At 47.2% G+C, this 15,097-nt stretch overlaps 2 protein-coding genes across 5 annotated transcripts in view; one reads left to right on the top strand and one right to left on the bottom strand.

Moving 5' to 3' along the window:
* Nucleotides 1-11,683, top strand: part of igf2bp3 (insulin-like growth factor 2 mRNA binding protein 3) — a 43,285-nt gene extending 31,602 nt beyond the window's left edge. For 2 of the 4 annotated variants that reach the window (XM_088929424.1, XM_088929427.1), the window contains 9 exons: nt 131-265; nt 494-616; nt 708-843; nt 2,221-2,349; nt 6,954-7,073; nt 8,020-8,094; nt 8,363-8,494; nt 8,780-8,893; nt 9,181-11,683. In XM_088929424.1, the coding sequence (XP_088785550.1) occupies nt 131-265; nt 494-616; nt 708-843; nt 2,221-2,349; nt 6,954-7,073; nt 8,020-8,094; nt 8,363-8,494; nt 8,780-8,893; nt 9,181-9,282 (1,066 nt within the window). In that variant the 3' untranslated portion in view covers nt 9,283-11,683. The remainder of the gene's footprint in view (nt 1-130; nt 266-493; nt 617-707; nt 844-2,220; nt 2,350-6,953; nt 7,074-8,019; nt 8,095-8,362; nt 8,495-8,779; nt 8,894-9,180) is intronic. The other 2 variants (XM_088929425.1, XM_088929426.1) reach the window with 2 other exon arrangements.
* Nucleotides 11,684-12,229: 546 nt separating this feature from the next.
* On the bottom strand, nt 12,230-14,758 carry malsu1 (mitochondrial assembly of ribosomal large subunit 1). The gene is made up of 4 exons (XM_088929428.1): nt 14,455-14,758; nt 13,997-14,172; nt 13,438-13,519; nt 12,230-12,921 (listed from the first exon to the last, which is right to left on the bottom strand). The coding sequence occupies exons 1-4, from the start codon at nt 14,723-14,725 to the stop codon at nt 12,755-12,757; spliced, it is 696 nt and encodes a 231-aa protein (XP_088785554.1). The 5' UTR covers nt 14,726-14,758; the 3' UTR covers nt 12,230-12,754.
* Between the last annotated feature and the right edge of the window lie 339 nt (nt 14,759-15,097).

Genomic DNA, 15,097 nt, shown 5'->3' with positions numbered 1-15,097 from the left:
GAACATGCGTGCAACAGGGTGTAAGATGGTAATTGGAGCTAGGAAATCACCGGTGCCTTGTCCGTGTTCCTCCTGGCGACGAGCAGGGCTGTAGCTCATGTCCGTGAGGCTGCTCTTCCTTGTGTCCCAGGATTGACATCCACCGGAAGGAGAACGCGGGAGCCGCGGAGAAGCCCATCACCATTCACTCCACGCCAGAAGGCTGTTCGGCTGCTTGCAAGACCATCATGGAGATCATGCAGAAAGAAGCTCAGGACACCAAATTGTAAGATCATCACTATCTGTGACGATTGTGCTTCTGTTTCCCCTTCTCTCTCTCCTGCCTTCCCAACTTTGCCCAACAGTATGGGTTACAAAGTTCAAGACGCGGGACATGGCATAACTGAAGCAATTTAGTTTTCTGCAAATTTGACCACCTCATCTTTGTACTTGACCTCTTGCTGCATAAGCTTTCATTATGGTGTTCAGTGTGGTTTTTTTTTTATTGTTTCAGCACGGAAGAGATCCCCTTGAAGATACTGGCGCACAACAATTTTGTCGGCCGCCTCATAGGGAAGGAAGGAAGGAATCTGAAGAAGATCGAGCAAGACACGGACACGAAAATCACCATCTCTCCGTGCGTGGTCCTTGGTCTCTTCATTTGGCTTCTCTCTCTCTCCCCCCCCCCCCAGGTTTGGACAAATGCTAAACCCTGTCTCCTTCTCCAGATTGCAGGACCTGACGCTCTATAATCCAGAAAGAACCATCACCATCAAGGGCACCGTTGAGGCCTGTGCCAAAGCTGAAGAAGAAGTCATGAGAAAAATCAGAGAATCTTATGAAAACGACGTCGCTGCCATGAATGTAAGTGTGATAAGCAGTTCAGTAAGCTGCTCATTGTGTCCGTCATCACTGCTGCCGAGTGCTTTCTTGCTGTGAAAAAACACACGTACCTCAGCTGTGTCTTGTGCCAAAAGCAGTAGTACTTTCGCAAACGGAGGAAATTACCTCTCCCACTGTCCTGCAGTGTTCAACAACTTGCAGTGAGACACAAAAGTGCAAAATATCAATAACCATTAAGGTCTGGAGTATGTCTCTTGAGTCTTAAACATGCGGTTATCTCGGTTTATAAAAGCAGGAGTCTACAGACTTATGAGTTTGGTTATTACAAGTTACCATTTTTGCCTCTAGAAGGGGCTGTTGTTGTTCAGCTCCAAGCTATGAGAGCTGTGTGCACACACTCTGGAACCAGCCCTCGTTAGTGCTGCTGGGCAGTTATGCCTTCAGTTTGGTCCTGCTGTGCCTCAGTGCTGCCTTTGATAGTCACACCGTTCCCATGGCTTAAAATACGATGAGCTGAAGAGCAACAGCCCCAGAGACAAAAATGGTAACTTATGACCGAGCTCAGAAGTGTTTAGGCTCTTGCTACAATGTTTAGTTGTTCAAAAACTCATGCATCACATTTAAATCTAACAAATCGGTTACTGCTTCCTCCTCATCCAATTTGGCGACACCTGGTGTCCTGCAGGTCTCTGTTCACGGTCCCATTCTTTTTAATATCTCTCCGTTATCTCTGGGCGTCGCTGTTTGTGTCTTTGCCAGCAACATCGCAGTTGGTTCACATGAACCTGGACATGAATCGAGTCTTGCTACAGTATTTAGATGGCCGCATCAAAGTTTTGCATTTCTGTTCATTGGTTTTCTTTATCCACTCTACTGGACTGATGCCAGGGCCAAGTACTCGGGACAAAAACCCCTCTGATCTCAGCCTTGCAGTTAAAGCGCACGACGGTCACAATATAGTGAAGGTCTTATTCCTTTGAAATGTTCTTTAAAAGGTTTTCTATCCTCCCACATCTCTGCTAGTCTGAGTCAGAACCGCCTGGGCATGCCTTCATGTTTTCCTAGCCTGATGTATTCAAATAGCTGAAGCTGCAGTATGTTCCGAACTCGGCTGCTTGGATCTTAAGTAACGTTGGGGTTCCTACATTGGTTATAGCTTCCTTGCACTGGCTCCCTGTCGATTTTCAGACACTTTTTAAGGGCTTTGAATGGTTTGGGTCCCAGCTGCATCAGTGGGCTGTTAAGTCCTTTCGCACCAACAGGTGGTTTGTGCTCTTCAGACTACAGCCTTCGTCTAGCTCCCAGTACGAGGCTCTGGGCGCCGTGAGCTGTTTCTGTGTGTGTGTGTGTGCTCTCCCCTACCCTTCTGTTTACCTGCTGATCTCTCCTTCCTCGCAGCTGCAGTCGAACCTGATCCCTGGGCTGAATCTCAACGCCCTGGGCCTGTTCCCTCCCTCCAACCCTGCCATGACTCCGCCGATGATGCCCGGCCCTCCTGCAGCTGGTGCCGCTGCTTATCCCATCTCGGTGAGTGTGGTCCTGCCAGGCCCCCATCCTCCTGCGTGTTTCAGGGTCATTCTGCTCTGGGTCTCAAGACATGCGCCGCATCGCGGTCTGGCACCTCTGAGCCGACACCCACCCTTGCATGAATCTCTCTAAAGGTATTTTCTGCGAAGCAAGTTGGCTTTAGATTCCAATTCAGTGTGACCTTCTCGATTTCACATGATGGGTTAATTCTGACAGATGTAGGAGTAAATTTCCCACTTCTGGTGACACGAGAGAGCCTGTCCACCGCGCCCCAAACAGCACATTCCCTCCCACAGCTGCTGGTGGATTTAAAAGTTCCCCTTTGTTATAAGATCCAGACTTTGCCATTAAAAAAGCCAGAGCTGGCAGTTAACAGGGGAGACAGCTGCTTCAAAACCAGTTGTTTTGAGACGAGGATTTTGGAAAAGGCGAGACTCCTTGAGTTGGTAGAAGCCGAGAACTGTTTCCCTGAAGCATGTCCACCCACAGCCCGGGATCCACGAGTCCTACGCCAGACCAAAGCGAACCCGTCTTGGCTGGTGTGAGAGCACAGAGATTATCTCACAGTACTGCAGAGATCCTCCTTTTTCCACCCCCTGCTGTCCGCGAGTGAGGAGGAAGGACAGGAGAGCAACTGCAGGCTCAGCAGGGCTCCTCGTCCTTGTGCGTTCAACAGGTGTGTGCTGACAGGTTTGGGGCAGGGGGGCGGACAGCAAGAACACAGCAGCAGCACAGTCCTCTAGGGAGAGAGAGGAGTCTCCTCCATTTATACTGGAGGAGAGAAATAATGCCGAATGAAATATTTAAAACTCTATAATTACAATAAATATCAAATTCACATACACTTAAAATACGCAGTGCAGTTAATTAGACAATTCTATAAACAAATTTATAAATGCATTGCTACCCTACACTGTACAGTAGGCAGGGTATTTAGTCGTGGATCCAAATAAATATTTGGCCTTGGGTGCTTCCGTGACGAGACTGAAGTACAGGTTCCTTGTGATTTTCGGTGAAGAGGCGCAAGGTAACATGCAGTGGTTTCCTTGCCTGCGCCACAGCAAAGGGGGTGTGGAGTGTGAAACGGAGCCCCAGGGGAGACGCGTTGTTGTCTCCGTTATTCATCTGCAGGAGATCTCGCCACACAACCCTGCTTTCTGCATCTCGCACTCTGACCTGCAGAGTCTTACTCCAGGACCGAAGCGAGGATTCTACATCAAGCCGAGTCTTGTGTAACCCAGGGAGAAGGTGTATTTGTTACTGAATATTTGGAATTCTATAAATAAGCCACTTTTGTTTCTATAAAAGATATTCTATAAACTAGTTGGATTTTTGCGTTCCTAAGGGCAGAAAGCAGATAAATGTACATGCATTCCAATCAATATCCCATCAAGAGCAACTTGATATTGAGGAGATTTGTCATGCAGGTGCATATTTCTCATTTTGCTGTGAATTTGGAGTGTGTGCATGGTATGAGATTCTGGTTTCCTTTGTGGACATGAATCTTGTAGAACAGTTGGGTCACTTCTAGACCATGGGCATGCTTTACGTATCTGCCTTACTAGAGGTTGTTGGACTTCAATTTCTTTGGTTTAAATCGGGAAAATACAGAGGCACTAAAATGCAGAAAGATTGGTCACGGCATTTGTTGCATTTTTAATGGCTTTCCTTGTATGTGAGCTGTGTTACCAGCTTGTAGCCTGATGTGGTCAGATCTCGGGTGCTTAGCAAGGCTGGGCCTGGTCAGTCCTGGGATGGGAGACCTCCAGGAAAACCAGCTTGCTACTGCAAGTGGTTTTGGAGGACCAGTAGGTGGCGCTCTTGTCTGTGGACCAGATTTTCCAAACAATGCGGTATGGTGCCTTGTGCTTTTGGAGGTCCTATCCTTTGGATGAAGCACTAAGCTGAGCTCTTGATTTACCAATAATGGCAGAGTAACAGTTGGAGTGTTAAACCTTGTGTCCTTTCTAAACTCCTCTCCGGGTTTGAGCAGTCTGGCATCCTAAAAGATCCCCTTTATTCAATTAGTGAAGTTTTCAGGAGCAAAATGGCTGCTGTGTCACCGAAGTGGGGCTGAAATGGGTCCCTTCTTATATCTATAGTGCTTGGTTGTGGAATGTGTTTATCAGTATTGTAAAACAGTCAATTATAAATGAATTTCAGACTGCATGATCATGAGTCTGGGTTATTTTCAATTGCATGGTTCGAGAGGGCACGTGAGCAAGGGGTTGGTCACAAAGGCAGTGTACTCGAAGGGTTCTTTATAACTGAGCTGTGTGAACTGAAGTTCATGCATAATCAACCCACAATCTCAGTTCAGTTCGGTTTGTGTAGTTCTGATTTCGGTTTAACCTGTGGTGCATCGGTTCCATTACCTTTGGGCCCTTATAAAACTGTCATTCACTTCTCTCCTGCGTGCTGTAGAGCTTCCCATCTATGAGTGATGCACCCTTTTGGGCATCAGTGGTTGGAGCAAGAAGCCAGCAATTCTCTGTACGTGAGTTGTTCCCTGGGGCTGCCGTGCACAGCTTCTGTAGCCTGAATGACCGAAGGGTTAGAGCTGGTACAGCAGGAAAGGGCTCGTCTCTTAAACCACACTTACTGCAGCTTGTCCTACAGAGAAGCTTGTTATCTTTAGGGCCAAAAGATGTAAAGGGACAGTGTTATCAAGTAAAGATTCTTGCACAGCCTTAACTGGATTGGGCAAGGTAACATTTTAGTTTGTTACGCTCGTGGAAAAACATCAGATATTTACTGGAATATCACTTTTAAATTGGGGATTTCAGATTCACAGTGACCTAAACGTCTACATCTGTCTGTTAGAGATGCATCTTGGAAAGCTTTTTTTTAAAAATTGCACCTCTGTTGGTCTTGACCTGGCGTGCCTAGCTTGTCCACAGAACAAGATGCTGTTTTCACATTACTGGCGACTTGGATTTCTGCATCGCTATAGGAACAGTCACCAGTGCTTCAGTATTGCCTTCCGAGTGTAATACACGAGTTAAAAAGGGCTAAATACTAAAATACTATTAAAGTATGTTTTTTTATGATTTTTTTAATTAAGGAATTGGACACTTAATCTTCAAAGTTCCCTGCATCGCTTCTTTAATTTGAAGCTATAAACTTCTGTCAAGTGGTGGTTGGCAACGCTGGTCCCCAGGCCAGCGAGAAGGCAAACGCCTGGCCTGCGCCCTTAATCCAGCTCCGGCGCGGGGCTGCTCCTGACATCATCCCGCAGAGGAGCTTGTGGGCGAAATGACCTGGCTGCTTTGGCTGAAAGAGGCTCGAGGTGGAACACAGGATCTCTGAGACTCTGACCCTCGGGGGGGGGGGATCCACCGCCAGCCGCGGCTCCTCCTCGCCAGCAGGGCGCCCCGTCCCGAGTCAGGAACGTCCTGTGCAGTGTGCAAGAAAGGGACTGGGGAGGGGGGACGGGAGAAATTGTGTCCTTTGTGTGCCCTTATCAGCTCAGGCGCTGCCCGGTCCTCTCGCTGTTGGTGCTTTCTCTCCCCCTGCTCTGCGAGAAGGTGTGGTGCCTGCCTCTCCTTCGCTCGAGATTGCCTGGTCTCTGGTTTGCGTCGGGAAGGGAGCCAAGAACCTGGCCTTTACATAATCTTATGCAATTGGGCTCATTGGCAGACAAAAGCTGGCTGTCTACCATCTCCAAACAGCCACACAAGTGGAGTTATGTAACTTTAAAAGTGGAAGACGTGTTATGTAATGTGTATTCTTCTTGCGGTTTTCTTTTTCCAATTAATGACGCTGCTTTTGTTTTCTTGGCGTGGGAGCAGATGGCACCAGTCCACGCACTTAGATGTGGGGTACAGAAATATGTAAGGATGGGGCTTGGCTGGTGGGGGAGGGGGGGCGCTGGCACGTCGTGTGTGTAACTTGATCGGCAGGCCTTGATGCTAGACGCCGTGCCGGTGCCACGGCGCACGGCGGGGCGCCTCTGCACTCCCACGCGGCCCGCTGCGCCGGGACTGGCGGCCCTCTGAGCTGGCCGAGCCCGCGCGTGGCCCCTCGGCTCTGACCGAGGGCGTGAAGCCCCGAGGGTCCCTGCTTCGCGCGCTCAGGCTGGGAGAATCCCCTTCTCCTCCCTTCCCCTCGGCCACGCTGCCCCTTCGGGCTTCGACTCTTCCGACAGGCAGCCGCACGGTTCGGAAAATAATTCCTGTATTAATGCGGATTTTTGGTTTGTTTGTCACTCTGACGGGCGTGTAAGTAGAGAAGACAAAAACGGCCTCAGAAAAGATTTAGGAAATTCCTGTTTTGCAACCCCCCCCCCCCGTATTCCGTCAGCGTTGATATTAACGTGCCTTTCCATTTCCACGGATTAAGATCACTTTATTGGCCATGTACAATTTCTTGCCTTAGGAATTTATCTTTATTTATATTTATTAAGGAAGCTTGGGGTCAGAGTACAGGGGCAGCCATCTATACGGTGTCCCTGGAGCAGTTGGGGTTAAGGGCCTTGCTCAGGGGCCCAACAGAGTAGGATTCCTCTGCTGGCCGCGGGATAAGAACCGGCAACCTTCCAGCCACAGGATTCAAGGTGTTGGTGGTGTCTGGTGTTCCAGCTCTTCTATCTCTCTCTCTCTCAGCAGCAGCCGGAGTCGGAGACGGTACATTTGTTCATACCTGCGCTGGCGGTTGGAGCCATTATTGGTAAACAGGGGCAGCACATCAAGCAGCTGTCCCGCTTCGCAGGAGCGTCGATCAAGGTATGACGTGCTCTACCCCTGCAGCTGGGGTGTGTCTCGCCCTGCGCAGCTTGGTCTTTCCTCTGAGCCAGCCTGCAGATGTCTGCCCCGTTAGATGTGCTTCTTCCCCCAGTTGTTTAACCCTTAACTTCTCCTGAGTTGCACTTCTCCTGTTCCATAAGGAAACCTTGTGTAGTCATGAGCAGAAGAAGGCAGGCAGGGTCTGCTTGTTAAATACGTCTGTGTGCTGCTTCAGGTCATGATCACGACAAACAAGGCTGCACTTTTAAAAGCAAGAGATTATGGTAAATCATCCGAGCAGATTAGATGTATGCAGTCTAGGAAGTGTCCTATACGTACACATTCACCTCCGGATGTTTTGTAACTTTTTAAGTTATGAAGTGTTTTATTGAACACATCCTCAACGTGCTGTGCTTTTTCTGCCATTACGGTTTAAAATCGCAGTGATAGTTTGGAGATGGATTCTGAGCCTGCACATTCAGGAATCAAATGCATCTTTTGTCATGACGAGGAACAGAGTCCCTTCGTAAATGAAATAAATGGAAAATCGGACGTGGTGATCGAAGCTGCGGTTGACCAGTCTGAATCCAACAGATTTTACAGACATGACTGTCAATTCTACTAAGAGAACAGACCAAAACAGCTTCCCCATGCTTGAAGGCTTTGTCGGGCTCATTTGTTAAGAACTCTTTCCAATATCGTGGTAAATTATTCTCTATTGAAATAGCATCAGTACTGTGCTTGGAACTGTTCGGTGACAGGTCCTGAAAGTACACTTGGAAGATGCTGCCTTCTTTATTAAGATGGGCGTTTGCCCTTAACAGAAGGGATAGTGGTACAGATTATCGTGAAAAGTAGCAGTGATGAGGTTCTGTAGGAGATGTTTTTCGGGTTGTAAATGTGAAGTGGAGAACCCGTTACGCTTACGGGTGTTCTGTGTTTCAAGATCACCCCAGCAGAAGGGCCTGATGCCAAGCAGAGGATGGTGATCATCACAGGCCCACCAGAGGCCCAGTTCAAGGTGGGTGCCGCCTGTAATAATGCACGGAAAGTCTCTGTTCAGTGCTGAAGTTGTGTAATGACATTTCAAGAGATTTTTTTTTTTGTAGATCAGGTCAATGATGTAATACTGATGTTTATAATCCCACGACTAACACCAGTTATACAGCGTTAGACAGTTAAATGATGTTGCTTTTCCAGGGAGAAAAACAACAAATACTACTCTCACAAGAGTACGGCGGTGACTCATGGAGTTATAAGTGTATTGTTCCAACGCTGTTCCTTCCCAGGCTCAAGGAAGAATATTTGGGAAACTAAAAGAAGAGAACTTCTTTGGACCGAAGGAGGAAGTGAAGCTGGAAACCCATATTAAAGTGCCATCGTACGCTGCGGGCCGGGTCATTGGAAAGGGGGGTAAAACGGTAGGTGTTCAGCCCTGGAGAAACCCAGGTCTTTTCCAGGCGATGTGAATCGGGCTGGGGTACCGAGGTCTGCAAGACCGATGCTTTAATTGCCTTTTGAAAGACCAGAGGTATATTTAGACCGGGCCCGAGGTGAAATGTTTAGTTTACGAAGACCACGCCTGTATGGTTTTTGGGGAAACTCCCGAGGGTTGTAGGGTGCTGAGGAAGAACTGTACAGCACTCGCAGCTGCAACAACGCTGAGGCATTTCTGCTTTGCTAAGAGAACCTCTCCCGCCTCACAGGTGAACGAGCTGCAGAACCTCACCAGTGCGGAGGTGGTAGTTCCTCGAGACCAGACCCCCGATGAAAACGACCAAGTAATAGTGAAGATAACTGGCCATTTCTATTCAAGCCAGGTATTATTTTCACTCCCTCTTTCTAGAGAAAAGGTACCTTCTTTTGCAAGTGCCAGGGAACTATAGCTGCGCCCTGAGAGCTTTTCAGACCTGATCTTGATGGTGATGCTCTTCAGACGGAGACTGCCGGTCTCGGGGTGCCTTCAGGGGGAGGCTCCCTGCTCTTGCACGTCCTGACTTGAGCTGCACTACCAAGACATGGGCCGGATGATATCACCGGAAATGCTGGTTTTCGTTGCGAATGAAACGGATTGTGTTGATCTTTTATTTGCTCTTGGTTCCGACAGGTCGCGCAGCGCAAAATTCAGGAAATTCTGTCCCAGGTAAAACGACAACAGCAGCAAAAAGCCGCGCCCAGTGGCGCCCCCCCCCAGCTGAGGCGGAAGTAGGAGGCGCGGGGGCGCCCCCCCCCGGGCCCTTCGCCAAGACGCCAGACCAAAGAGGAAGGGGGACAGCTGGCGACGGGAAGCGTGGGGAGATCCTGCCGGCGGCAGTGCCAGCACGTCTTCGTGGGAATGTCTTCAGGCTTCGGGAAACGTTGAGAGAGCCGGCTTTCATGACCGGAAAAAAAAAGACACGACCCTTTCCCTTTGGTTCTGTGCTCGCCACTTCACATCAGCAGGTTTTGTTTTTCCCTAAATCCCGATTTATGATGTCAAATTCCAGTTCGACGAGGCTTTCTCTTCCGACCTCTCTGGGAATCGAGAGGCATGGCTCTCCTGGTTCCATCTGGTGTGCGGGAGGGGTGGGCAGACTCGTGGTTTCGAAAGGGGGAGGCCTGGGGAGCAGGAAGGCATGTCGTCCCAGTGCTGATCGAGGCATTTTAGAAATTCGGATGCATTTTATGAGAAAAAGAAGAAAAAAAACACTGCCAGAATAACCTAAGGGAAGTGTTGAATGGTGTTGGCTAGGAAATAGTTTAATATGCATTTTACTGAACTACCTCAGGCATTTAGTACCTCAGCAAAAATTATATATATAATTTTTTTCCTTTTTTGCTTTCTGGTATTTTGTATACTTTATAAAAGCTGATAGTTCTTGAGCATTTTATTTTTTTAAGAAAAATTAAAATTTGATCAGCTACCATCAGGGTGTCCTTCAGCTCCATTTTACAGATATATGTACATATATATATATAGTGTATATAAAAGTTATATATGTACATATAAAAGATGCATTGGCAGAACGAAAAAGACAGAGCTGTGGTGCTCCTTGCTGTTAGCTGATGGGAGTATTAAATTAAAAAAATTGCCTCAGTTTTCCTGAGGTCTTCAGCGCCACCGTAAGGAATAACAGACATAGAGCAACGATTTTTGCAAGATGCCGAATAATGCCAACATTACTGACATCAGCAATGCCGTTTATTTCTTGGGATGTTTGGGACTCTGAAATTCAATTGATGGTACATTATTTTGTTTCGGGGGGGTGGGGAGGGGGGGGGGGGGGCAGGGAGGTGATGAGAAGAGGCTGGAGGGGGGGCTCGTTTGTCTCCGTTCACAGTGTTGCGCCCTCGGTGCCTTGGACCGTCGCTGCCTCCTCGTGGCCGAACGAGTTCATTCTGGGGAAAACCGTGCCGGGACGCCCGCGGCCTTCAGCTCGGCTGCTCGGCGAGGCGCCGCGGTCTGTCAGCAGGCGCGGCGCCGACCGGGTTAGGAGCAGCCTCGCATCACGCGCGTTTCATTCTTTTTCTTTGTTGTTTGCTAAATGGGGAAGAAAGATCACACTAACGATGTCGATGCTAAAGGATACGTTTACATATCCAACCGCTGTAAAGGGCCACTGTAAGCAGTACCTTCTGCGCTGGCTACTGCGGGGACAGCAGGGTTTATGCACGGGTGCAAACGGGAGGGTCTGGAACTTCTCTTTCTTGAAACTGAAACGCAAGGACTTAGGCAAAAGGCTCCATACTGGTTTTTGTTTCAATCGGTAATGTAAATGCAAAACGCGTTTTGTGGTAAAAGCTATTACGCATTCACGCTTCGACAGTAGAACATTTCTCGTCCTACCTCAACTCTCGAATTGTGGCCGTGCACGGGGTGCATAAAGACTGCTGTGTGGCCTTACAAGAGCCATGCTAATACCTCCTAAAAAACCTTTGTGATGTTTTTGTGCATGAGGTCAGAAGCATCATGCTGCACTGATTTAAGGGGCACAACTTTGCATAGCTATTTTTTCTCACCGTTTTTGATCTACCTCTTAGTCATATATTAAAATAGAGGCATTTCTGCGTTAGGATAGAGTAATTTCCCAAAGATCATTTTGTAAAGATTTTACTTTTTGGAAAAAAAAGAATGGTCTGAAGTTTTTTTGCTTGCATTTATTCTTTATCAGTTGATTTAAAACCTCAACGTATGCTGCAGCTTTAGTTTAGTCAAAAACATTTTTTGATCTGGCAGAGTGGCTTTCTCATGTAGTTTTAGACTTTCTTATTGAATTTGGGGGAAGAAAAGTCAATAGATGTTTAATTTAGATTTCTGTTAATGGCTAAGTCAAATGCCTACCTTTGTTTCTCAATATAAAATTTCAATTTTTGTTTTTGGAATACAGGTGCTGCATTTATATCTACTGAGTACTTTGATTTAAACCTGTTCTAGCTATTTCTAGGCTTTATAGTGTGGATTTTTTTCTTCAAATGAGACTTAATTGGAATATTTGGAATTAGTTTGAAAGTAATACTGTAAGATGGGTGTTTATCAGAAAAGCATGGATCATATTTCATCTGTACTGTGCCCCTATGCAGCTCCACCTGTCAAATGCCTCTGAATAAAATAAAGAAATTAGCTCCTGTGATGGACGGGTTGTGCTTTTTTTGTTTTTTAGGACTCTTGATGAGACTCGGACACCTGACAAGCAGTAGTGTCTTTTGAACAATCTTTCCTTCACTAGTTCTTTACCTAACCATGGATATGCATTTCAAGATTCACACTTTACGCAGGGTTATGATAACCTTTAGATTTGACTGGAGTGTTACAAGTAGAAAAGTTTTTATTTTTCTGAATATTTCAAATCTTTTGCTGAAATGATTCAGGAAATACTAGACTGAGCTCCTTTCGTCCTTGACATTATCTCTACAAAGGATGCTCAATATTGATTTGTTAATAGCTACCATAAAAAAACTACCCTGAAATAATGAAGAACCCTTATTTTATCCATCACCTTTCATCATCCATCATCTCAAGGTGCTTTATAATTTAAACAAGTAGAATCGTGACAAACGCCATTCCAACCTGGAGCACACTCCCTGTATCGGAGCACAGCGTGCGGTGTGGGAGCAAGTCTACACACATTTTCCAAAGTGAACTCATTTTGTGTCCTAACAACCTGAAATCAAGATGCTTTAATTCAGAATTTTTCACCTTTATTTAAATACTGTAATGCATAACCTCCAAGTGAAAACCAAATACACAGCCTTTATGAAATAGATCAACCTATGGGCTCTATCGCATAATAAAATGTACTCTGGAATAAAGCCTTGTGAATTGGATGTTTGAATACCAATAGGATAGTGGTATCCTAGTGCCACAATGCCATAAAACACCCCAGTACTTATCTGCAGGACTTGAAAGAGGCGTCCACATTAGTAGCAATGCTCATATTACCACCAAATATAAATGACATACGAGGCTACTTTACAATGTTATTCAAACATGGAATATTTTTGCCATGATTCTGCAAATCTCCCATTTAGTAGTACAGTGTTGCTTTTAAACAGATCTTTGGTAAATCCAAACACAGCACAGAGCGCAGTCTCCATCATGACACCGCCGAGCACCAGTGAAGAAATCCTGGCTCCTGTCTCAGGGTTGGGGCTACTGCACACAGTGCCCCTTCTCAGCAGCTTCTGGGCTCAGCCCATTCCTGTCATTGCAGGGGTTCATTGCTGAAGGCCGCTCCATAGGTGAAATCCTCCGGCAGGGTCTCTGGGGGGATCGCCCCTAACTGCTCGTCATATGACCTCAGCGTCCACAGCTTCTCCAGCTCATAAAGCTCCCTCGTCTCGGGCAGCATGAAGTGAACCACGATGTGTCCTAGGCAAGGAAAGAGAAGGAGATCAAGCCAATGATGGACGAGAAACGAGCTCTAAACACACTGCAATTTCAGCCACTGTTCCATTTCAGGGGCTGCTGGGGGTTTCCCCGGGGAGTTTATAAATATGTTTCGATTTAACTAGCTGTCCTGTGTGATGTTACATAGATTAATTATGTAAGAAAAATAAAAAAATGTTTTTGTTTGATCACAACCGGAAAGTGGGATAATCCCTCATATTGACTTCCTTGCTGTGAATGTTCATGTGAGACATCAGGATTCGAGCCTGCTCCCTGCGTCCTCAACGGGAGTGAGGGGCCCAGAGATGTGCTTCACTATTCTACTGCACCGACTGGGGTGGCAGAGGAGAACAGAAATGCCAGCACCTGTCCGAGCCTCAGAACTCTGAATAGACACTCTGTTCTGCCCCAGATTTTAAATCACACTGAAATAGCCAGCCACATTCTTAAGGGTCAACACAAGAACAGCAATATTAAGAGGAAAAAAAAGTTCTTTACCAAAATCTATGCACATCCAGTCATCTGCATCCTTGCCTTCAATCTGAACGTGGGGGTCGTCAGTACGCTTCACGTGTTTGTACTGTCAAAGAACAAGCAGCCCTGTTCATACCTCACGGAAAATTAAACAGTGCACCTACCAGGGCCTCGTGTCCAAGAGCTAAGGCTAATGCTAACAGCACATCCTTATGCTTCACACATCCAACCCACTTCATCCCACCCACCCACTGAAGCGCAGCCCCACTACACAGAGGATCGAGACAAGTCTGAAAAAAAGTGCCCCGCCAGGTGGATTAATCACTCAGTTTAAACATTTCTATTCGGGAACTGAATCTGAGCAGTCAGGACCTCACTTTCACCCCCTACAGGATACTGTCCCCGGTCCAGAGGAAAGAGCACCACTTTCTGCATAAACTGAATCGGATCTACAAGACTGGTGCTCAGGACTAACACACCAGGAGTAACGCACCCGCGGCACCATTTTCAAACAACTGGGCAGTTCATTTTTGGCCCCTCTTTTTTTTAAAAAAAATGTAAACTGACTTAAAATAAACCTTACCACTTTGATCGCATACAAAGCCATAGCTCGCAGGTGTCTTGTGGAGGATCCGCTCACTACGACAAAATAGTCGGTGTACTTCATCTCCTCCGGCACCCTGATCACACAGATGTCCCCGGCGTTCTCCTGCCGCAGCAGAGCCACCAGGAAGTCGATATTGAAATCGGGACAGAGACCTGTGGGAGAAGGAACCGGGACCAGATGATAGATACTTTATCGATCCCGTGAGGGAAAACTGCAACGCAACAGCAGCTTAGCACAGTTAACACAGCATCATGACCAGGAAACGAGTAGAACAAGTAAAGGTTTATTCCCTGCTGAAAAGAGAACAAAAAGGAATTCGACGTCTCGGCTGTGGAGTCTTCTTCGGGTGTCAAGTGAAACGTGAAAGAAAGAGTCCTTCTGCGCTACTGCTTCATTTCAGAAGGAGGATAAAGTGAACGCAGCTAGAAACCTACCAGTCCCCTTCTTTACTTCAAAACCTGCTCTGTCCTCCGCATGGCTGAGGTCCGTCCCGCCAGTGTGTCCGAGACGTCTCGGCAGATCCGCGCACGTCTTCAGGGGGGGCCCGCCTTCAGCACCGCGGTAAAACCCGCTCCACACCTGCTGGACAGCCGCTACCGCGTTCAGGCCTGTCTGCGACCCCCGCCCAGCCTGCGTGTGAATGCTGGTTTGAGATAAGATAGGCAGCAGTCTTTTCGTCCAGGTGCTGAGAGCAACACGATTCATTGTTGTTTCGGACTGTTTGTTTTCCTTCCTGCGAGTCCTTGACTATTAGCGTCACTTCCTGCCATGGCCACGCCCCCGGGGCTCACGTAACCCGAGAGACTTAAAGGGCCAGCGCACCCTTTATTCAACTAAATTTGACCCCGCCAAATAAGCCTATAAACTTTCGTTATCAATAAAAAAATCAATCGATTTCGAATCGCATTCTGCCTTGGACGTGCACTGAGCTGTAGCAATATGGCTGCTTCTTCATCATCAGGCATCTCTCGGACAGGATGTCTCATTCATCGCTGAGTGTTACAGCAGGAGTCATCTTCCCGCGCGATCGCACGGCTGCTTGTGTCCCTTCCCTTTTGAGCAGTTTTATTTCTATTC

The sequence above is a fragment of the Atractosteus spatula genome, chromosome 12 (genome assembly GCF_055471065.1).
Source record: "Atractosteus spatula isolate fAtrSpa1 chromosome 12, fAtrSpa1.hap1, whole genome shotgun sequence".
NCBI classification, from domain to species: Eukaryota; Metazoa; Chordata; class Actinopteri; order Semionotiformes; family Lepisosteidae; genus Atractosteus; species Atractosteus spatula.
Note: the sequence above shows the minus strand (reverse complement) of the source record. Positions and strands in the feature narration are given on the sequence as shown.

What these genes read in the sequence shown, in the direction of transcription:
- malsu1 (XM_088929428.1), bottom strand. Translation starts at nt 14,725, where the DNA reads ATGAATCGTGTTGCTCTCAGCACCTGGACGAAAAGACTGCTGCCTATC. An exon ending in TGAAGTAAAGAAGGGGACTG is followed by an intron (nt 14,173 to 14,454) that starts GTAGGTTTCTAG and finishes CTTCTCCCACAG; the next exon opens with GTCTCTGTCCCGATTTCAAT. An exon ending in CTGGATGTGCATAGATTTTG is followed by an intron (nt 12,922 to 13,437) that starts GTAAAGAACTTT and finishes TTCCTTGCCTAG; the next exon opens with GACACATCGTGGTTCACTTC.